We start from the raw sequence: 21,867 nt of genomic DNA, 5'->3' as shown, positions 1-21,867 counted from the left end.
GAAAGTGCTCTTGCACAGTAAAAGCGTGACCGACGTTGTAAACATATTACATACGCAGGATTCAGGGAGACATTTTCAAATGAACGCTTGTTGTTACTTAACAAATCTTTATTGCGTGTCCCCCATTCCAGCCTCTGTCCCAGGAGACGGAGATACATCTGTGAGCACACGCTTCTCAGGCAGAATCGGTCATTTGTTGGCCAAGGGTAGTAAGTGTCAAAGCCAGCAAGGGCGGAGTGTAATTGTAGATAGGACCGTGGGGCGGGCTGTCACCAAGATGACCCGGGCGAAGCGTGCTGCGCTGGGCCCGCAGCCCCTTGCACTGGGCTCTGCTTTTCCTGACTTGCTTGTCGGGGCCCAGGCCCGGAGGAGCCTTGACGCTTCCGTCTTGCCCCTTTGAAACGTCCATGCTGCTGTGTGAGGGGCCTGGCCCAGGCTGTAAAAGAACAAGACGCCCCACGAAGAGAGATGCCCTGTGGTCAGCAGCCCCGGGGCCCAGCCACGAGGTGAGGCGGCTCGCCCGCTCCCGCCTCGGCAGAGCAGACAGATGGCCGCAGCCCAGAGTGACCCCAGCGAGGCCAGTGGGCTCACAGGCTGAGAGAAATAACAAGTCAGTGTTCTTAAGAAGAGGCCAGAGAGCCTCGCTGAGAGGGCGATGTGTAACCAGGAGCAGCGGAAGGAAGCGGCTATGGCCCAGGTGTCTGCGTCCTCCCCAGGTTCACGTGTGAGGTTCTCACCTTGAAAGGCTGGATCTGAAGGTGGGGCCTCTAAGGAAGAGACTGAGGCTACGTGAGGCCATGAGGCAGCACTGAGGAAAGGCAGGCGGGGACAGAGCAAGAGGAGGTTGACTGCAAGGCAGGAAGAGAGTTCTCCCTAGAAACCAAGCTGGCGAGAACCTCGCTCTGCACTTCTGCCCCCAGCACCGTGAGAAACCGGGGCCCGCTGGTGAAGCCGCCCAGTCTGCGGCATCTGGCTCTGGCAGCCCGAGCGGACCCGGACAGGAGCCACGCGGCATCCGGGGAGAGCATGGCGCGGAAGAGGCCCTGAAGTGCAGGCCCGCGGGAAACGAGGCCGATGGGAGGACGGCGATCAGAGGGGAGGGGGCGCGCACACCAGCGGGCTGCGGCAGAGCTTTGCCTTTTACGGAGAGTTAAAAGCAAACCACAGTCAGTGCAGTGCTGAGGGGCGGAGTGGTATGTTTTCAAGGGCATGCATTTCTGTAATATTTGACTTTTATGTAACGGTGAGCATGTGCTGCTTCTGTAATCAGGACACTTAGACTAAAGGGTAAGCGAACAGCGCAAGCCGCGTCCTTTAGGGCCAGCACACGGGACAAGAGGCGCGAGGGGAGGGGAGGAGACCGCAGGGCAGGGCGAGACCACAGCTGGCTGCACGTGGCGTCACGCTCTGCCTCTGCCCTGGGATTCCGAGGACCTGTCCTGTCCTCTGACTGTCCTGCTGCGGCAGTCGCACGCCTGCGGAACGGCACCTGGTGAGAGGCAGGGCAGGGCCAGCACAGAAGACAAAACCCAGACTGAACTCTTGCTGGGTAGGATCAAGGACATCTGATCCACCGCGGCATTTAGCCCACTGCCCAGCTTGCGCGGGGAGGGGGCTGGACTGTTCCTTGAAGAAATGAATGAACTGGCCTGAGCAGTCTCCCTAACTTACTCTGCACCCCACATTCCCTGTCCTCACCCCCTTCCTTGTTGGTTCAACTGAATTCCAAAGGGGATCTTTGAAACAAAGAGTGCGTGTGGTGGAGGGTTGGTGTTTGACATAATAAAGCCGTGAAACCTGCTGTGTTCAAGCCCGGCACATGGCTGTCTCGAGTTTAAAACGCAGTAAGTGGAGCTGAACCTTCAAGTCGGGCTGAGGCCTCACGGGCTCTCAGACGGCCCTTTACGCAGAATCATCATTTGTGCCTACGTGTGGACGGGGACCCGCAGCGTTAAATGTGCCGTGGAAAGGCTGCCTGAGTTGTGTTATCTTGCAAAAGCTCCCCTCACTCTTTCTTCTTCTCTAGTTAACAAAGTGACAGAAGAATAACCAGAGATGCTTAGTGCAAGCCTGGACAGTGAGAACTTTGAAGGACGTACACACCCAGGAAACCACCACCACAGTCAGGACAGCTACCACCTCCATCCCTCCCCAGGAGGTGCAGGTGTGAAAGCCCAGTCTATCCCTTCCCACCTCCTTTTCCCCCCGGGCGACAGTAAGTTTGTTCTCTATGTCTCTGAGTCTGTTTCTATTTTGTAGATAAGTTCATTTGTGTCCTCTTTTTAGATTCCACATATAAGCGATATCGTACAGCACTATTCTTTCTCTTTCTGGCTTACTTCACTTAGAGTGATGCTCTCCAGGTCCATCCATGTCGGCAAGTCCTTTTTAAATGAGCATTCTGTTCAAAGTGCAAGTGTGCTTTGCTATAACCAGCAGGTGCATTTCCCAAATGGCGTGGTTAGCCTCTTTTTTTGTGAGTTTCAGAGGCGCTAACCTTGATAAATGGCAGGAAAGGCTCTTTGTGCTTCTTGAGTGATCGCCCCCTTAGCCATCTGTTCTATAGACTTGGCATTTGGAGATCAGGTATTTTAAAAATAGGGTACACACAATATGTCTCAGATGAATTATTTAAAGGAATCGATGACCAGCTATTTGTGATCACAAAAGTGACTTTTCACCCGCCTGAGTGGACTAGAAAGCGTTGAACACATTCAGCCCCGGCGGCCAGTCTGAGTACAAGTTTCAAGCTAACCGAAAAGAAGTGCAAAACACTGCCCAGCTCAGCGAAGTGGAGCAGAGTACGTCTCCCCCAGATGTGCTACTTTGGCGTGAGGGTTATTTTGAGCTAAAGGCAACTGAGAAGCAGCAGATACAAGAAACGCTCTCCGCCCTCCCCCCATTTGCCCATAAGCAGGACACACGTTTGCAAGTTTCCTGTCTCTCCTCTCCACCAGAAAGCACAGAAGTTCATCACTGGAGACGACGCTGGACCCTTCTCGGCTAGAGATGGCCCCAGAGGACCTACACAACTTGCTTGGCTGAAACCAGCCCTTCCCTGCCTTCTGTTCCCCACTCCTTTGCCTCCCCACAATTTGCCGTCCCTGGAAGCTCAGAGTCCTTTTCCTCTGTTTTGTCAGTTCCCTGTGGTTTGTTGTGGTGGTTATAATGCTGCGTAAGCCCAGGTCCTGACCACTCCTTTGAGTTACTCGCCTCTGGGGGTAAGCGCGATGCGCTTGTTAATAACACAACGCCTGCTTGATTTTCTCTCGTTAATGTCTTGTCTGTCTCATTTACAGGGCTCCGCCAGTGAGCCTAAGATGGGTAGAGAGAAAACAATTTTTTCCCTTTGCTGTACCAGCCATCAATCCCTTATCCCCTGTGCAACTAAAATAGTGAACATGCCTTATGAGGACCCGATAAATTAGCCCAAGACAGAGTTCCTTGCAGCTGTCTTTGGAAACCGGTCTTCAGGCTTTTGGCCAGATGGGTCACTGGGTCTGACCCAAGTTGAGAGAACTACTTAGAAACATTCATAACCAACCAAAGAGGCTTCTTAATAATACAAAGTCTGGTTTCTCTGATTTGCTAAGTGAAATAAACAGATTAATAAATGTATGAAAAGCTGCTTGTGAGACACTAAGTCCCCAGCGACTCGTCTTTGCTGGCTTTTGAAAGGAGAGAAGAGCACAGCTAGGTCCTACTCAGGCAGCGTCCACTCGCGGGGCTCTGGCTACCACAGCACTGCATCCAGATAGCTTGGCCTCCCGGCGTGCGTGTGTGTGCGCGCGCGCGCTTGCTTCCGGACAGATCTTCCAAATATTTTAGAAACATTTTATTTCATCATCAATGAAAACCATTAAAATACACCAAGCACGCAGCGTGCTAGACATTGCCCCGAGTGCTTCGTGCGTGCTGACTCACTGAGTCCACACAGCAGTGCTGTAAGGTCGACACTCATTAACCCCACTTCACAGACGCGGATGCAAAGGCACACCGGTGGGAAACGAGCTGCCCATGAGACGGTTCCAGCAGCGTGAACTCTGGCCACCAGACTAGACTGCAGCTTCTCAGGTCCAGTGACAGAGAGCAGGCAGCGGAGCTGTTGGTACGGGGCTCTGTTTACACACAGGAAGTTAATTTGATTTCACACAATTAGATTTTAGCAGCTAAGGCTCAGCATGAGTAGCGTTAACTTACTCCCCCAAAACAAATGCCATCGGTCTGATTCACTGCCACGGAGCACACGTGTTACTTACTGTGTCCTCAGCTCTGGCTGGTGGGAGAGCTGAGGCCATACTTGGTGTGTATCCTTGCGCTAATGTCGTCCTGTAAACAGAATAACTGATTACAATATTTCAGAGCATGTCTACCTTTCCCAGGCTGAGTCTGAGTTCCTTCTTACTGCTCCAGCCACAGACTTTCTCGGGCACCACTGGCTTGAACTGTGGTCGTGGGGGGCGAGGAGATTCCTGGGCTTGATTGTCCACGAGTTGCGTTGGCTCATAAAAGCTCTACGTACTTTACAAGGGGTCAAAGGTATAAAATACACATACAGGCTTTCAAATGGCAGTTCATGTCTTGGTTAAAATTCGCTCCACCAAACTGAGCTCACATTGGGTAAGATATTAGAACAAATCTGAATGGGAAGGAAGGAAGGAAGGAAGGCCAAACAAAACACCAGAATACAAGTCTGGAGGGGAGGGGGCGTGCAGAGGCGCCCGCAGGGCTGGGAATGTTAGTTTCTTTAACTTCCTTCATCCTTCCTTTCTTCTAAGCAGCTTCTTCCCTGTCAAAGTGGGTTCTTTCTCTCCACGGACCACAAATACCTGACTCGTCCCAGCCCAGACGGTGGAGTACAGGGGCCTGCCAGCAGCGGAAGAAAGAGGCCCAGCGAAAACAAAGGTCAGGGCGACGCAGGCACCGGAGCCACCTGGGCTGGCAGCCGCGCGCGAGTCATGTCTGAAACGTCGCGCTGGAAAGTCATACCTGCCCGGAGGGCCCGGCAGACGTGACCGTGCCCGGGTGCACCCGCCTTTCTGGACCTGGCGCATGTCACTCTCCACCACATCTAGTCTGCATCACGTGACCCAGACAGAGCTTTCTCATCTCTGAGTAAACGACCGTGAGCCAGGACGGCCGCGCCGCCGCGAACAGCCGGCGAGGGGAAGTAATTCCCTCACCTCAGGGCCTGGCCCTTTCACCGCCGCCAGGCAGCCTCACGGAGGAAGCAAGTCGGAACGCTGAGGGCAGATGCAGAGAAACGTCAAACCCTTTCTCTAACACTAAGCAACGAAGGAGGATCCTAGCTTGGGGCAGATTTATGTCACTGGATGTCAACCCGTTGCAAAACCTCCTTTGGAACTGCTGACAGGGCACCAGACGCCTGCCGTGGGGTTTGGGGGACGAGCCGAGCTCTGGTTTTAGGCACGCCTGAGTCTGTGACTAGTGTCTGCGCCCTGTGAAGTGGAACCAGAGGCAAGTTAGCCTCTCTGAGTCACGGTTTGTTCATCTCTTAAATGGGGGCAATGCCTTTCTTGTAGAGGTCTTATGAGGACCAAATGAGATCAGACATGCACGCTGTCTGATTTCGTAGCATACCTGTCACCTGCTGGCTAGGTAACCTTGGGCAGGTTGCCTAACTTCAGGTTCTTCATCTCTAAAACGGGGATAATTCTCACTTCCCAGGTCTGCTGTGGCCAGTCAGCCAGAGTCAGCCAAGTGTTCATCTAGCAGAGAGTCGAGCTACTATGGTGACTACTTCCGTCGTCCAGTCCTCCAGCCCACTTCCCAATGTCTTCTTCCACCTGCGGAAATGGAAACTTGAGAGACAGAACCCCCTCAAGAGCAGCAGATGCTGAGAGCTGATAAGTGGAAGGTGCAGGCCAGAGATGAAAATGTTGTCTTCAGAGGAATTTCCTGCCTACCGTGCTGATGAATTCAGAGCAAACTGTATTGAGGCATCGTTAATCTCTAGGGAGCTGCAGGCACCGCGCTGCCACAGTCTGCACAACGTCCTGGGGAAGAGGGCAGGGGGGTTCAATCACCGTCTTCAGCAAGATGGAGGGTTATCATCTGGACGGGGACCAGCTGCTTCCACCACAACCAACGCCAGATACAGAGCCAGCAGGCCTAACCTGCAGGGAAGAGTTGAGTTAAACCCTTGGGGATACATCTTAAAGAGGTCTTCATCCAGGCAGGACTTGATTTCAAAGAACTGTGTGTAAAGTAAAATGTGTCCCAGCCCTCCTTGGGCCTAGATGTGGCCAAGTGACCAAATTCTAGCCAGAAAGGTGGGAATGAAAGCGAAGCGTGCGGTTTCTGGAGCAGCCCGCAAGGAGACTGGGACATGTTTTGCTTTATTTTATTTTATTTTATTTTACACACATTTTATGTGGCTACTATGTATAGTTTTCCAGGGGCAAAGTGAAGGTCACGTTTCTTTACAGCAGGTACACGATTTGCCTTAACACCCGGGTGATCCCTTTGGGCAGGTCTCCCCGGAAACTACTCCAGCCGCTCCTCACAGCAAGCTGTTTGCAGTTCCCCGGGGGCATCCTGACAAGGCTCAGAGTGAGCAGGTCGCCCGGGCTGGGTGACCTCGAGCCGCTACCCCAGGCCTCGCCTGGAGGCTGGATGGTGCAGTGGGTCTGTCGAGCTGCCTGGGCTCGCGGAGGCCGTCCGCGGCTGAGCACCAGTGCGCACGTCATAGAGCAGCGGTAGGACCTTCAGGACCTTCAGGACCTCAGCCTCCTGTGAGGATGACGTGTAACTGGCTATAATCCCATCAGCCTCCCTTCCTGGGGCTGCTGTGGTGACACCCATGGCACGGCCGCCAGCGGAAGCAAGCGGGGGGCGTGGAAGTTGGTATAAACCATCAGCACCACCAAAACCCCGATTCCTTCCCAGCTAGAGCCCCGCAGGGGCTGACGGCAGAGGCAGAAGCCGGCGGTGGTAGAACCTTTGGTCGTCAGCACCCTCCTCTTCCCAGCTGCTACTGAGGACAATCCTGCCCACATCTGTACTTGCCTGTAAGTCGCTCGGATATCCTCGTGTTATGTTTCCTTGTTATGTTTCTTCAGGGGGAGGAATTAGATTTACCCATTTATCTGTCTATGTATTCAATGAAGGTGCTGGAGATTGAACCCAAGAGTGCTGAGCATGCCCTCCCCCCCTGAGCTGTACCCCCCGGGTACCATCCTGTTAAAATGTAGATTCTGACTTGGTAGGTCTTTAGGTCCTGCCGCACGTGCCAGAGCCCCATCGGCAGAGGTTCAGACAAAGCAGAGCTGATTCCTCCTTTCTGCAGCCCTGCTTCTCGGAGTTGCCGGGGCCCGGGCTTCTCCTGCCCTGCGGCTCGGACGTGGCCGGTTTGCTGTCCTGCTCGGGACAGCCTTTCCTGGACGCGGCTCTGTCCCCGCGGGTTAACCAGCAGGCCTGGGGGAGGGGGCGGCCCGCCCATCTCCTTACGGGCCGCTCCAGAAATTGCACGCTTCACTTTCATTCCCACTTTTTTGGCTAGAATTTAGTCACTTGGCCACATCTAGACCCAAGGAAGGTTGGGACATATTTTATTTTACACACATTTTATTCTGTGTTCCCAGGTGTCCACTGAAAACCCCATGGCCCAGGAAGAGAGAATGCGTTAGGGGAGGCGAAGTCTCTGCCAGCTGGGGACGGAATAACAGCGGGCTGTTACTGAGCGCTCACTCTCTGCCAGGCTCAGTGCCTTAAATCATCCCCCAAAATGCCATTGGTAGGCACTGCTATTATCCCCATTTACAGATAAAGAAACTGAGGCTTAGAGAGATTAAGTCACTCGCTATGGTCGTGAGACTGAGGCAGAGGCAGGATTCAAGTTGCGGCACTCACTCCAGAGCCTGAAGTCTTAGGATAAAGAAAGAACTGATGGTACAGTCAGCGGGCAGGACAGGGGCAGCTTCCAGCATCAGGGGTCCCACAGCAGCAGGGCGGTGGGTCACGGGTCAGAAACGAAACCTGCAGGGTGGACCGAGCTAGACACCTTACACGTTTCCACGAGCAAGTCCACGCTTACCTGGGACGACTTATACGTGATGTTCCCAGAGGCAGAGGGGTGCAGGCAGGACAGCTGTCCTCTGGCGTTTTAAGGTTGGCAAGTTAAGGGGCTTATTCCAGTGCTGTTGTTGGCATGACCGTCCCCCCAGGCTGGGCCGGACTTGGGGGGCGATGGCTGTGGCCTGCTGTCCTGCTGCCTCCTCCCCCTGCCACCTGCTCGCGGCAAACACCGCTCTGAATACCTGGTGCACGTGTCCCAGAAAAGCCACCGCCGGCCACGACCCGACGGGGCCACTTCTTTGTGTCCCAGTCACAAGTTAGACGACACTTGAAAACTGTTTTCCAGGGTACTTTTCTTACCCTTCTTTTCATGAAAGGGGCTTTTTGTTAGCGCAGCCTTTGAGGATTCAGTTGATAAAGGGACCATTTTACTGAAACGAATTACTGACGTAAGTGCTGCCAGACGTCTTCGCGGGAGGACAGCCCTCTGGCTTCTGTTCAGCAAGGTGAATGGGACGGCCAGTGGGCGCTGGCGTCAAGGGCACTTCAGAGTCTGCTCCAACAGCAACTTAAGAGTTTAGTTGCTGGTTGAAGCCGAGCCCAGGGGAGGCAGTCAGAGAAAGTACTAGCAAAGCTGTTAATAAAATGTGACGTTCTCCTCAGTGGATGAAAAGCCTCAAGTATCTGCACTGCTCTCCAGGACCTACGGAGGACGAGCTCTTCCTACCTCTTATTAAACTGCTAAATCTCCTCTGCTGAGAGTGAGGGCCCAGGAGCAATCTCAGCTCATCTTTCTGAACCTGTGAAAAAGCCGATCGATCATCTCTGCTGAGCCAGCTGAGTGTTGGTGGGAAAAAAGTCAGCCAAAAGTGAGCTAGCTGGTTCTCTCTGACTTTGTGGGACTCGCACAGACGTGGAGCATTTAAAGACACTTTAAAATAACTGTCTTCAAATGGTGCTCAAGGGAGTTTAGAAAAAAGAAATGAAAATGCTAGCAAGCCAAACTTGCACACTCCGACTTGTGTTTCCATGTCTCGAGCGTGTAGTGCCGACATAAACCTGTGAAGGCACGTGGGTTGGCAGTGCATTTGGGCCCATATTTCATCTGCTGTTTTGTGGAGACTCCAAGACCCGGGTATTTAAAATCTGTTAGATGAGTCAGCATTTCTTGGGAAGCTTCTTTTAAAACAGGGCTGTTTGCAAGCAGTGGCAAGGAATGTAGCCTTTGAACCAACTGACCGTGACCTCTGAAGGGTTCAAGGAAACCGTCAAAGGCTGGTAAAGTCCACAGAAGTCTGGGTAAGAGCAACGCCACCCTGGTGCTGTCTGATGGCACGCAGCACCGATCAGGTCTAGGTGACCGAGCCCCGAGTGCTGATAAGGAAACAGGTGCCAGGGCGGCTGCGGTGAGGCTGTGGGCCAGACACTGGCTCCCACAGGCCTCCCCTCTGGCAACAAGGCGGGTCGTGGGTGTGCTGACGCTCGTGCCCGTCAACAACAACACGCACCTGTTTTAAGGAAAGAAGCAAGCTTCCTAGTCCACAAAACCAGGATCCTAAGATCTGGCCTGTCTTTCTCACAAGCAAGACACTGTGCCATCCTTCCACAAAGGCTGTGCTGATTTCTGGTGGTGGCGTCGCTGGGCAGGGAGAACGGTGCTCGGTGTGGCTGGTGGGGCGGAGACACGCCAGAGCGTTTACACGCAGAGCTCCTAAGTGCAGGGCCTCCCTGACGCTCCGCCTTAACTAGACGTATCCCCCCTCCCCAGCCATGATTCGCGCACGGATTCTGTACACCTTCTCTGCCACAATCATTTGTATTTTTTGCCTAATTGATATTCTCTCCCACACTGTGTGGTAAACCGCCTTGTAGTCAGCGGCTGTGACTTACTGCAACAGAGAATCAATCCCCCGTCCCCTGAAGTAGTGAGGCACACAGCAGGTGCAACATCAATGCCAGCGGATGTATCCGTGGGTGCGGAGGGAAACGGGAGAGGCATACACGGGAGAGAACTGGCCGACACCGAACACCTGCCACTGTCCTCCGACTTCCTACGCCCGGGCTTCTATGAGCTGGTCTTCTTTCTACCTCACGTCTTTTAGGAGGAGAGGGCGTGGCCAGGACGCTGGAGCTGGGTGAGTCCCTAACTCAGCCGCAGTGGCCGCAGCCCTTCCCGTCAGTGACAACACCTCTGGAGGCGCTCAGGGGCCCTAGGGCAGGCAGCCCCCCACCTACTGCCGGCCAGCAGCCCCAGGGGTCAGCCTGGGGGGGAGGAGCAAGGATGCGAGCTCATCTCTTCGCGTTCTCCTTCAAGCTATGCTAAGATGTGGCGAGAGACCGCCCAGTGCTTCACTGAATGAGTCCAGTCTTGTAAGGAGAGGACACCACCTTCTCAACCAGAGGGCCAGACAGTCTCTTCTCCTGAAAAAGGCACTCCTGTAGAAAGGCCTATAAGTACCTGCCAACCAACACCCGAACCGATGGAAGGGAAGTTTTTGATTTTCTGAAATGGATTTAGACACTTTGTCAGCTAAAGAAGGAAAAAGCGTCATCTAAAAAGCACATTCTGCCCGCGTTTTCCTGGGCACGCCCCCTCCCCGCTGCAGGCACGCACAGCAAGTACAGCCTGCCACTAAAATGAGCAGAGGCAGTCCAGTTTTCAACTCACTGAACTACGAGTCCTACTTTCTGTCCACGACAGTGAAGAGGGCAAGTGATGCAGTGACACTTGCTTTGACGTTGCGTTGCCTTCCACACGGCAATACACTGGGAGGATGCTAATCATTAAGGCATTAAAATTTTTATTTTGGTTGTAATTAAATTTATTTTAAAATAACATTTTCTATTTATTGGCAACCCTACAGTGTTGACAGAAAGATGTATCATATAATCACAACTCCAGACTATGGGAAAACAGCTATTAGTTAGGAGAGCATTATTTTATTTTTTCTTGTTATTTATTCTTAAAAAACAAACAAACAAAACTCCCTCAATGATCTACACACCTTAACTGCATTCCAGGCCTTCAAGAGTGTAAAATCTGTAAAATGGGATTCTCAGAAGCAGTAGCACCAGTTAAATATGCTAAGAAGTGCTTGTTTGAGGTGCTTTAAATTAGAACAAAAAATAAATCGACATTTCAGCAAACCTAAATTTACACGATTGGACCTGATGTGTCGTCAGTGGTCTGAATTAAAGCAATATTGCACCAATTAAGCAAAGTAAATCAAGACACCTCAAAAAAAAAAAAAAGTGGCAGAGTAAGAAAATGTCAATTTAATCATGTACTTTAGCAGGCAAGCAATTTGTAAACATTTAGTAGCGGCAGCATCCAAGTTACAAACAATTTAAAAAGAAACCAAGATTAGTGATTACAATTTTTCCTTCCCTTTCCCCAAAAGAAAAAAAAAGAGAGCGAGAAAAGATTTGGAAGTGAACACCTTAAAACACTACAAACATTGAACATTCAGTGACGTCTTCTACCAGCTTCTATGCATCCTCTCTGCGTTTTACGTTCAAAGATGCACCTACTCCTAAAACGCATGTCTTGCGGTAACTGGCACATGAGCGCCTGCAGTCCAGGAAGCTGCTCCCGCACGCGGGAGCGCGTGCGTCGTCTCGGGTTAAATCCCGTTTGCAAAGGGAACGTTTATGTCTTGATTCAATGCTTCTTTGACTTCCAGGGGCAGGGTGTCAAAAAGGTGATCTTCCACAACAAGCCCGCTTTTCTTGAGCAGGCGGCACTGGCCCAGCTGGGCTGGCAGGTGGTCCAAGCAGTTCCCCTTCAGCTCCAGCTGCGTGAGCTGGGAGAGCTGCCCGATCTTCTCTGGGAGGGACGTGATGCAGTTCTGCCCCAGGTTCAAAGTCCTCAACTTGACGCATTTGAACAACTGCTTTGGCAGAACGTCCACTTTGTTCCCCGTGACGTGCAAATGCTGCAGGTTCTGAAGCAACCCTATTTCTACAGGAATCACGGAAATGTTGTTGTAGCTTACATCTAAACATCGGAGTTTCTGTAAACTGAACACTGCCACGGGTAAGGACTCGAGCTTGTTGTTAGAGAAATAAAGTGACTCGAGGTTTTTGACGTGGGTGATGGAGGGAGGAATGGTGACGATTTTATTATGCCATAATTTCAAGCAAGTCAGTCGTTTCAAATGCTGGAAACTGATGATTTCCTCGATTGTGCGGATGTTGTTTGACTTTAAATCCAGTTCCTGTAAGTTGGAGAGGCTGAAAATCGCATGTGGAATCCTCTCGAGCTCACAGCTCTGGAGTTCGAGCTCGGCCACGTTCATCATTTTCTTAAGGCTGTTCAGTACCAAGAGCTTCGTGCCGTCATTATGGATGACCAGCTTGGTAAGGTGCGGGGCCACGTCGGTCACGTTGGAGGGAACCTTGGCCAAGTTGCTTTTCACGTGGAGGACCTTCAGGTGCCGCAGCTCCCGGAGGGACTCAAGCCCGATCATCTTGTTGTTTTCGGAGCTCAAGTTGCCGATCAAGTACAACTCCCGGAGGTTTTTGAGCAGATACACCCAGGCGGGGATTTCAGCCACATCCGTGAACTTCACGTGAAGGCATCGCAAGTGATCGCGCAGAAAGCTGAAAGCGGTCTGCTCCACTTTTGCAGGGCAGTGGCAGAGGTGAAGCTCTTGGAGGTTAGTCATCTGAGAAATCTTCGCAGGGATTTTAGCCTCTGGAATCAGCTCGAGCTTCAGCACGTCCAGGTCCGTGAGGTCAAAGACGGCGTTGGGCACCCCCGACAGCATGAACAGGTGCAGCTCCTGCTTGTCCTGCGCGTTGCGCGACACGTGCTGCCTCAGCTTCTCGAAGGTCCACTCGTGGTTCAAGCTAATCTCCCTAAGTTTATTTTCGCTGACTTCCGACAGGAACACCCCGAAACGCTTGGAGTAGAGCTGGTCGTACTGGTCCACCATGTGCAGGAGGAACGCAAAGTCATTCTTGACATCGGGGATGTCACTGAAACTGCTCTCCTCTCGGACCTTCTCAAAGGAGTACTCCTTCAGAGGGATCCGGAACAGCCAGAAGAGAGTGTAGAGGCAGATGGAGCCGTAGACGCAGATGATGGAGATGTAGCTGACGAGCAGCTTCTTCAGCATGTAGGCCATGTTGTGGGTGCACTCGAACTCCTCGTAGCCTGTCAGGTGCTCTACTTCGGGCTTGCAGACGTGCTCGAAGCTGATGGCGTTGACGAAGTTCGCGGTGTAGCACAGGATGAAGATGAACTTGGCCGTTTTGACAACGGTCTGGACCACGTAGAGTTTATAGATCAAGTCGCTGTCTTCCACGTGCGCGCGGAACTTCCTCACTTTCTCAAACAGGGCTTTGGCCTGTTCCCCGTCCTTTTTATCCAGGATGGTCATGCTGGGGACTTCGATCACCGGCTTCTCGGCTGAAAACTTCAAGCCCGTCTTGCTGATCATCGGGGTGCTGGCGCTGGGGCTCCCCTCGTCGCTGCTGGTAGACACGTGCTTGGGCAGAGTCTGGGCACCTGCCATCCTCTGCTTGTTCTCCTCCGAGTCTTCGCACGCCGTCTCTGACAGCGCTTTGGTCGTCCAGGGAGATTCGAAGCACTTGCCTAGTATTGAAACAAAATGTTCCACTTTCGAGCATGTTTTGGGATACTTGAACCAGAAGTTGCTGCTGACCATGAGAATGATCGTGTGGATGAGGGCAAGGTACGGGAAGTACTTGGAGTACCAGGGCAGCGCCAGGTGGTAGCACATCTGGTTAATGAACACGTACTGCTGGAAGTCCAGGTTTGTTTTTCGGCCTGCGGGGTCCTTCTTCTCTTTCTTCGCCTCCTGACCGGGAGCTGTGGCGTCTGCGTGAGGGTGCGTGGCTCGGAGAGGCATGTCGGGTGTCACAGCAGCTGCGCCAAAGGAAATCTCCTTCGCCGTCCGCCCGTCTCGGCCTTGCTCTGTGGCAGATTCCGCCCTCGGGATGTGGGTGGTGACGTCGGCACTTCCCGGGGGCGTGTGTGCCTTTGAATTTATAGGAGACGGCAGTACCGGCAAGCAGACCACCTGATCTTTGGTAAGCTGCATGGTTCCCGCAAAGATGGCTACCATCAGCATGACGACAGCCAGGTAATCCATAAACACGTCCCACCATGGTTTCAGGATCCGGTAAGTCGGCTGGATGTCATTGAGCGAAGCAACCTCCGCAAGGGTAAACATTCCTAGAAAACGAGGAAACGAAAGACATTATTACAGAGATGCAAGCGAAAACACCAGATGAGGAAATGCTTTCTTCTTCTGGCTGCTTCTTCCAGTTTCTCCAGCCAACACGGTTTCCTCTACCTGGAGCACTTCCTCCCCACCGGCCTTCACCAGGCCATCGGGCATCTGCTGCCTTTCCCAGGAAGCGCGCCCTGAGTCTGGGTGAGGTGCCTCTCTGATGGGTTCCCACAGGACTCTGCCCTTATCACGCCGTGGGAGAGCGGCTGTTCACTCGTCTGCTCCCTCGTGGGGTTATAAATTCCATGGGGACAGCGACCCTGCCCCTCTTCCTTACTGCGACACAGCCAAGGCCTGGCACAACGCTGACGCTCAGTCAGTGGAAGACCATGTGGGCTGCTGAGCACCATCGTCGTCATCGTCACCATCAAAACTCCTCACGCACGTTTACTCACTGCCCACACGGGGTGCCGGGCAGAAGAGCATTTTAGTAAACTTAATTGCCACCACAAAGCATTTGGGCCCATGCAAAAATAAAAACTCTAAGCCAGCCCTCTCCATAAAAACAAATAGCTAAGGCCCACATGGCCAAGAACCTGTGGGATCCTCGTAACCAACGGCAGCTTCAGTGGTGGCTGTCACGCACCCTGTGCTCGGGACGGGCTTGGATCCCAGGAGAGAGGAGAGGGGGCTGGCTGCTCTCCTCGGGGAGTGAGCAAAGTTCAGAGGTAGGGGGTGGAGAACACAGCATTCACTCTGAGCCTGCACGGCAACCAGCTCGGCCTCGCCCCTCCCGGCAACGCCAGCACGCAACGACCCCAGCCTCGGAGGGCTCTGCCCGCAGCATGCCGTCCACACTGCCCACCCAGGGCTCTGTGCGCCTGCCGTGTCCTAAAGCTCATTACCTTTTCTTTCTTTCTGTCGCTGCCCTGGGAATGTGCTGGGACACCACACTGAGGCTTGGCCTCAGCACTGTCCCAAGGCACATCCAGGCTGGGGTCACAGGCCAGGGAAATCCTAACCGTCCTCACCTCTCACCTCTGCCTGCTCCATCTCCCCAGCCTGAGAGAAGCGGCACGCTCTCCCTGGGGTAGAGGACTGAGTCCGCCACGGAAAAGAGAGTGCAGAGGTATGAGCACACAGGGTGCAGTGGCTCTGGCAGGCCACAGCAGGGCGTACACAGATGGAACACGGCCTGGGCTCCATCGCCCTTCACAGCCTTGCCCAAAGCGCTACTGCGTCCCCCGGACAAGTAACGAAACTGGCTCGCGGGAGCTGAGTTGTGTTAGTCAAAGGAACAGCGGTGGAGCCTGGGTTTAAAATCTCGCCCAAGGCCAAGCCGCGTGTTCTTCCTACCGGATTCCACCGCCACTCTCCTTTCCTTCTCGTGCTGGCTTTACAGTCTGCAGACTGCTTTTCTATAGAACATCTGCACTGACTCTCACCGTAACCCAGGAAGCCAGGCAGTACTGTCGTCCAGGGACGAGTGAGGAAACTGAGGCACAAGAAGCGTAAGTGACCTTCCTGAGCTGTTCAGGTGAGAGCGCTAACAGAACCTTTCATCTTCAAGTCTCCTTCTCCATCACGCTGTCATCCAAGGGCTGGCTGCTGAAGAAGGGGCCTTCTCACCATTGTCCTTGGCTTTGATGAGAGGAATGAAATTATGGAACCACCACCGTCCCTAAAACAACCTCTCGTGACATTCGCTCAGCATTCAAGAAAGCCAGGAGCCAGGTGCCACGGAGGGGAGTACAGGAACGGTGCAACCTGGCCCTTGCCCTCAAGGAGCTCCTGGTCTGCGTGGAACAGTAAGCGATAAGTGTGCTATTACAACACGGAAGAAAATGGCTCTGATGGGGGAAACGCACGCCTGCATTTGGTAGGTGAGAGGACATCACAGAGAGGAGGTTTTTAAGATGAGACTGGAAGGAAGGGGGCCGTCACGGGATGGTGTGGAGTGGAAGCAGTTCCAGCAGAAGAAATAGGACGTCAAAGGCACAGAGGCATGGAGAAACGGTGTTACAGAAACTACAAGTGATTATTAAAAGTTACCCCATTGTCTGTCCATCATGCCCCGTACAGACACCACACTTGATGGCTAAGTCACAAGACGGATGCCAAGGCGTTGATGGTTTAACTCGGTTTTCAGGACGTGCCTGGGCCGCGAGGCAGGAAACCAGCACTGCCCTGGCGAGCTCTGGCCTCAAACACGGGACGTCCATGAACTGCCTGACAGAGTGTCCTTTACCACCTGCTGGGGCTCGTCCTAGAGCAGCTACTCACAGAGAGAATGTACTTCGAAGCCAAGGAACACAACCCCAAGTACGTACTGCAGGCCTGAAGTAAACATCGCAGGGAACGGCAGAGACGTGCTAATGCACGGTGGTCGGCACTCTTGCCTCTTCCTTTAGCTCTTTATTTTTTTAATTAATTAATTAATTTTGGGGAGGCAGGTAATTAGAGGGACCAGGGAATGCACCCAGGACCTGTGTATGCTAAGCAGGGGCTCCACCGCGTGAGCTATGCCCCCCGCCCCCGCTTAGCGCTCAGTTCTGAAAGTCAAGGCCCACGTGTGGGAGCCGGACACGAGGCCTCACTAGTGGAATGGCATGGAAAGGCCTCTAAATCGCCGGCTCCGCATTTTGTCCCACACAGCATCAGAGGTCCTTCTACAGGTTAATGCTACGTTCCCCTGACCAGGAGCTCAGGCCAGCGGAACTGCAGAAACGCTTCAGTCCCTACAGGCCTCACTCAGTGTACCCTCTACTGCGAACTGCACTTCATTCAACAAATAGTTACAGGGTGAGTAAACTCCGTGCACTGGACAGAGCGTCTAGAGATAAAAACAGGAACAACAACAACAACATGAGTCGCTGTCCCTCCCGAGAAGGCCGCCTGGAGGAAACAGACAGGAATAGGTCCTGGGCAAAGGGCCTGAGTAGCCCTGACAGAGAGCCCCGGCCGGGAGACCTCGATGAAGGACCCGGAGAAGGCCCTCCCGAGCTGGTGCCGCGCGTGAGGACCGCATGGTTCCGAGGCCTTTACAGCCGTAGCTTCATCCAGTTCACCAGGCGGCCAGTGGGGTTTCTAAGGGGAGCTCTGCTTGTATTTCTAAGTTCCCTGCTTCTTTCCATTTGCGAGATAGATGTCTTCGACCCAAACTGAGCGTTTCCCTCTTAGCCCTGCTTCCGGGGAGTGCCACTGGCACACGCCTGTAAGTGGGCAAAGGGAAGTGAGGAGGGGCCCCCGCCACCCCGAGCAGCTTTCCAAGGTCCGGGACGTTCGCCACGATCTCCTCCAGCTGCCTCTGGGACAGAAGGCCCCTCTGGCCCCAAGCCCACGGGCATCGGCTCTGGGCTTGGGCAGCTGGGAGCCCGCCCGTTTTTATTTCTGGTTTGGTAAAAACTGCTAGAAAGTACTTGAGTATCTTGCCCTGGGGCCATCTTACTAACCCTCAAAACACGTCTCGAAGTTAGGAAAAGACACTTACATACTGACACAGCACACCTTGAGTAGGGAGCGTATTTAGTAAAAAAAAAAAAAAAAACAAACAACAACTTGGCAGTTTATCAGGAAACCTTGGCCGTCAGGACTAACAGCGAATGCAGAGCCAGACAGCGGCCACTCAGGGCCCGTCTCACCGTGAGCTCCACCTGTCTGTCTGTCTCCTTTTCTCCCTCCACCTGGGTCTGAATCCCCAACCTAAAGGGAGAGGAGTTCCTGTTGCCTGCATGTCCCCCGGGCAGGGCCCAGTTCAGGCACCGAATGACGGTCTGTGACTGATGAACCACATAGGCCTGCGACAGCATTCTAGGAGACGGCTCAGAAGGCCCTGTACCTGGGAGCCAAGTGCTGTCGCTGCCAATTACAGTGACATACAAGGTCACTACTAACTACGCCAAAGGCAAATGGTCAGCTCTGACAGGCGTTCTTCAGTGTCCAGATGGGCAGCCCTACACAGTCCTTTGAACAGGTTACCCTGAAGGTAACTCATTCTGATAGGCCATCTGCATGCCAGTTCGGCTCGTAATTAAACATTCCACAGGAAAACAAAAAGGCAAAGACAAACACGGGGATCCCCTCACCAGGACAGAAGACCCAGGTGTGATCCCCGAGGGAGAGCAGGTGACAAGCCAGCGTGACCCCCAGGGCCGAGGCAGGCGAGCGTCAGTCTGGCCCACAGCCAGGGGCCGTAGGAGGCCGGGAGGCCGGAGCGCCCAGGGGCAGGCTCGCGGACGCGGGAAGCTGCCAGGGCCTCGGGTCTTCCTTCTCCCTGTCCGCACGGGGGTTTGCTACCTGTCCCCACAGGCAACGGACGCAGAAGTCCTGACTGCATCTAACTGCGTGTGCACCGCTTACCGGAGTCAATGAACACTTAAGTCAGAATGCCGTGTCCAAACGAGGAGTGAGTGCCCAGAACGTGGGAAGTGCTTGATACAAGTAGCCACTGTTATTATTCACCGTGTTGCATAAGGTGTCTCAGTAGAGAACGCTGCAGAAAGACATCTTTACCCCCAGGTGCAGACAGAGGTCCGTCTTTCATGATGACTGATGCTGAGCACTGTGGGGTCCGATGCTCTCCACTGAGCGGCGGATTCCAAGAAACTCAGCTGCATTTTACATACGCATTATAAGCATTAACTTGTAGCCTGAATCTTCATTTAATCACTCACTCGCTCATCCTTCCATCCATGAAATACAGGCTGCGTCGTCAAATGTCACCACGAGGCACACCCCTGGAGAAACCTTGCTGAGCAAATTCAGACCCACTTCCTTCCCCACGGAGAGAAGCGTCCGTGTCACCAGGCAGATAAAACGGCCAGCTGAGGACAGCGACCTGGAGAGGAGAGGCAGCGGCAGGCCCGCCGTGCAGGCACAACCCCAGCTTCAGGAACCCACCCCACCCCCAGGCCCTTTACAGGGCCCTGCACCTCTGTTTGTATCTCTAACTTTGTGTTCTTTTTCTTAAAGAGCCCCCTCCACTCCCGGCTCCATTTCAGATTCCAGAAAACCTGGACCTTCCCTGCTTGCCTGGAATCATGAAGGCGGATTAACAGGGATTTTCCTCCAGGTGGCAAGATCGAGGAGGAAGTTGTGACTGAAGTGAGGGGTGAAGAACAAGTGCAGGGCGGGCTGGACCAGAACGTGCAAAGGCCCCGTGGAGAGAGAGCAGGAGAGCAGAAAACATCAGAGCAACTGGAAGAAGCTAGAGCCTGGAGCTCAGGGCGTGAGAGCAGGGCGTGGGTGGAGATGACGCCACGGGAGCCATTCTGGCGGCTCCCACCTCAGGGCAGGCGGACGCCTCTGATGCGCTTTTAGCTGGAGGTGGGTGACATCAGACTCGTGTCTCTTAAAAGGTCACTGCAGGCCTAGGGTGCCAGTTAGTGAGGGGCGACGTGAGATGAGGAAGGCAGCTGTCCGGGCAAAGGATGGAGGGAAAGACGGGGCTGTGACTGGTGGAGAACTGAGAGGGAAAAATGCGCGGATGTATGCGCTGGCAGGCCAAAGAAGCAACAACAGGACTTAATGACTGCAGGGGAGGGTGAAGGAGAGCAAGGCGTCCAGGATGGCTCTCAGATTTCTTCAATCCTCCACTTCACTGCTCCATACCCTTCTTCTTTCATATCCATTTACATGATTTTATTGCACCTGGATTTTTTTCATAAGCCCTTCAAGTCCTTTTTTCCCCCTCACACACCTTCCAGAATCCTTTATTTTATTTTTTCAAGTCCTTCGAAAAAGTAGGCAGATTACATGTAATAAATACATATTTATTTATATAAGCCCTCACATGGTTGGGCATGAAATCTATAAGCTTAGTCTGAAAACCATTGCTTTAGTGCTATCAACATACAGATGATGGACGGCTGTCTTTGCATAACACTTCTGGAGTGAAGCACAATTTTAAAGCCAAAAACAGCCTGTCCTCATCTGTCTCTGGAGACCACACGCACACGATGTGTCGCACAGTGATGTATATACCGCGCACTCAGAAGGGAGCCGGCTGTAAGAATCCAACAGCCTAAGCCTCTGCTAACAAAATCTGGTTTCTGGGATGAACTAAAGGAGAGAACAGTAAAAAAAAAAAAACAAAACCAGGGAAAGGAAGCGTAGTCTCACCATTCACTGAGTTCTCTTTAGGTCAGTATTAAAGTGAGTTTACATTTTATAGGTGAACAACAGCCAAACGGCGGGGCAGCAGTAAAGGGGGGGCAAAGATACAAGGGGTAACGGAGTGGGAAAAAGAAAACCAAATACTTTAAACCTGTACAAAGATAACCGAGAAATGGCGTAACCTACGCACACATCATCTCCAGTCGCCTTTTACTGAGCTGACCATTTGAACTAGAATTCAGTTCTTGAAACGTCAGTCATGTACTGGATAGGAACGCGGCTTAAGGCGTGAGGCTGCCTGAGATTTCACCCATCTCCACCTCCTACCGATTCACCTGTGAAACGGGGACACAGATAACGTCTCACATGACTCACCATGAAAACCTGGGCCTTTGTTTTCCTTATCAGTGAAATGGGGATAAAACACCACTGTGACAAGATACACGCGTCACCCTCTGTAATGTCAAGCCCACAGGCGTGCTCACCGGGCGCTCCCACCCCAAGTACTCTCCAAGATTGGCCCTGGGTGTCCAAAACACTGGGGGAGGGGGAGCGCCTGAGGAAAACCCAGGATTGAAATGTGGTGGAAGCAGAGAGGAAAGACGACCATGAAGGCTTTGCGGGTGAAAAAAAAAATGAAGAAAAAAGAAGAGAAAAGAAAATCAAGAAAACGAAGACAAGGAGTTGACGTCAAAGAGAACAAAGGTATGAATCAGACAAATGCCGCAGAGATGAAGGGCAATCGCAACTCCTGAAGACCCTTAACGCCTCTGACAACACGGCTGACCACAGTGGGACGCGACGCATCGTGAACGCCAGAAACCACCTCAGGGTTGACTGAAAACCCGCAAAGGGCTAGCCTTTCAGCGGAACACAACCAGAGCCTTCGTCTGGGATTAGCCGTGGGAGATCGGCAGACCTGGCAGAGCCGCACCGTTGTCCTGCTTCACGGGAAAGCGCTGTGCGTACTGTTCACTCAGTCTTGTTTCTCAGGACTTAGCGTCTCTTTGTGCAGCTCTTGTGAAAACTGCAAATGATGTTTAGAAAAGCAGGTCTGATAGGACGTTCAGCGGGAAGCCCTTCACCAGCCACGGTGCGCGTGGCGTTCGCGCGCTTCTCCTCTTCCCTAAATTACAGCGGACCAGCGGAGATGTGACAGACAGCCACCGTCACCATGGTATAATTGATCACATTTCCTCCAGTTATGAAGAATTACTGGGGCTGTAAACCTGGACCACGGCTGGGCAGCCCACAGTCTGTAAAAATCCCTAAACCCTTTCGTACTGGGGAGGCACACGATTACTTTGCTTGTACGTAATCACTTCAGTTATAAAAAAGTAAAATTTCTAATTCGGTACTCTGTGACTTATTTCAGATGAGCTGCTGTTTTGAAGATTACACGAAGATCTTTGACTTTGGAGATTTTTGGATATTTACTTTCCGCTAAAGTATGGCATCTATGTGACTCTGAAAACAACGGCCCAAGATGACACTTCTGAAACAACGTGTGAACACT

General features: G+C 52.8%; 1 protein-coding gene and 1 long non-coding RNA gene across 7 annotated transcripts in view; both read right to left on the bottom strand.

The window, feature by feature from the left end:
* Positions 1 to 3,820: 3,820 nt before the first annotated feature.
* LOC135321988 (uncharacterized) lies at positions 3,821 to 6,374 on the bottom strand. The gene is made up of 2 exons (XR_010382152.1): positions 5,928 to 6,374; positions 3,821 to 5,807 (listed from the first exon to the last, which is right to left on the bottom strand). It is a non-coding gene; the product is annotated as an uncharacterized LOC135321988 (long non-coding RNA).
* Positions 6,375 to 11,292: 4,918 nt separating this feature from the next.
* LRRC8D (leucine rich repeat containing 8 VRAC subunit D) overlaps positions 11,293 to 21,867 on the bottom strand; it is a 92,405-nt gene continuing 81,830 nt past the window's right edge. For all 6 annotated transcript variants that reach the window (XM_064488681.1, XM_064488684.1, XM_031457551.2 and 3 more), the window contains one exon: positions 11,293 to 14,239. In XM_064488681.1, the coding sequence (XP_064344751.1) occupies positions 11,661 to 14,237 (2,577 nt within the window). In that variant the 5' untranslated portion in view covers positions 14,238 to 14,239 and the 3' untranslated portion in view covers positions 11,293 to 11,660. The remainder of the gene's footprint in view (positions 14,240 to 21,867) is intronic.

Source organism: Camelus dromedarius, chromosome 9 (assembly GCF_036321535.1).
Source record: "Camelus dromedarius isolate mCamDro1 chromosome 9, mCamDro1.pat, whole genome shotgun sequence".
In the NCBI taxonomy this organism is placed as follows: Eukaryota; Metazoa; Chordata; class Mammalia; order Artiodactyla; family Camelidae; genus Camelus; species Camelus dromedarius.
This window is presented reverse-complemented; position numbering and strand designations above follow the sequence as displayed.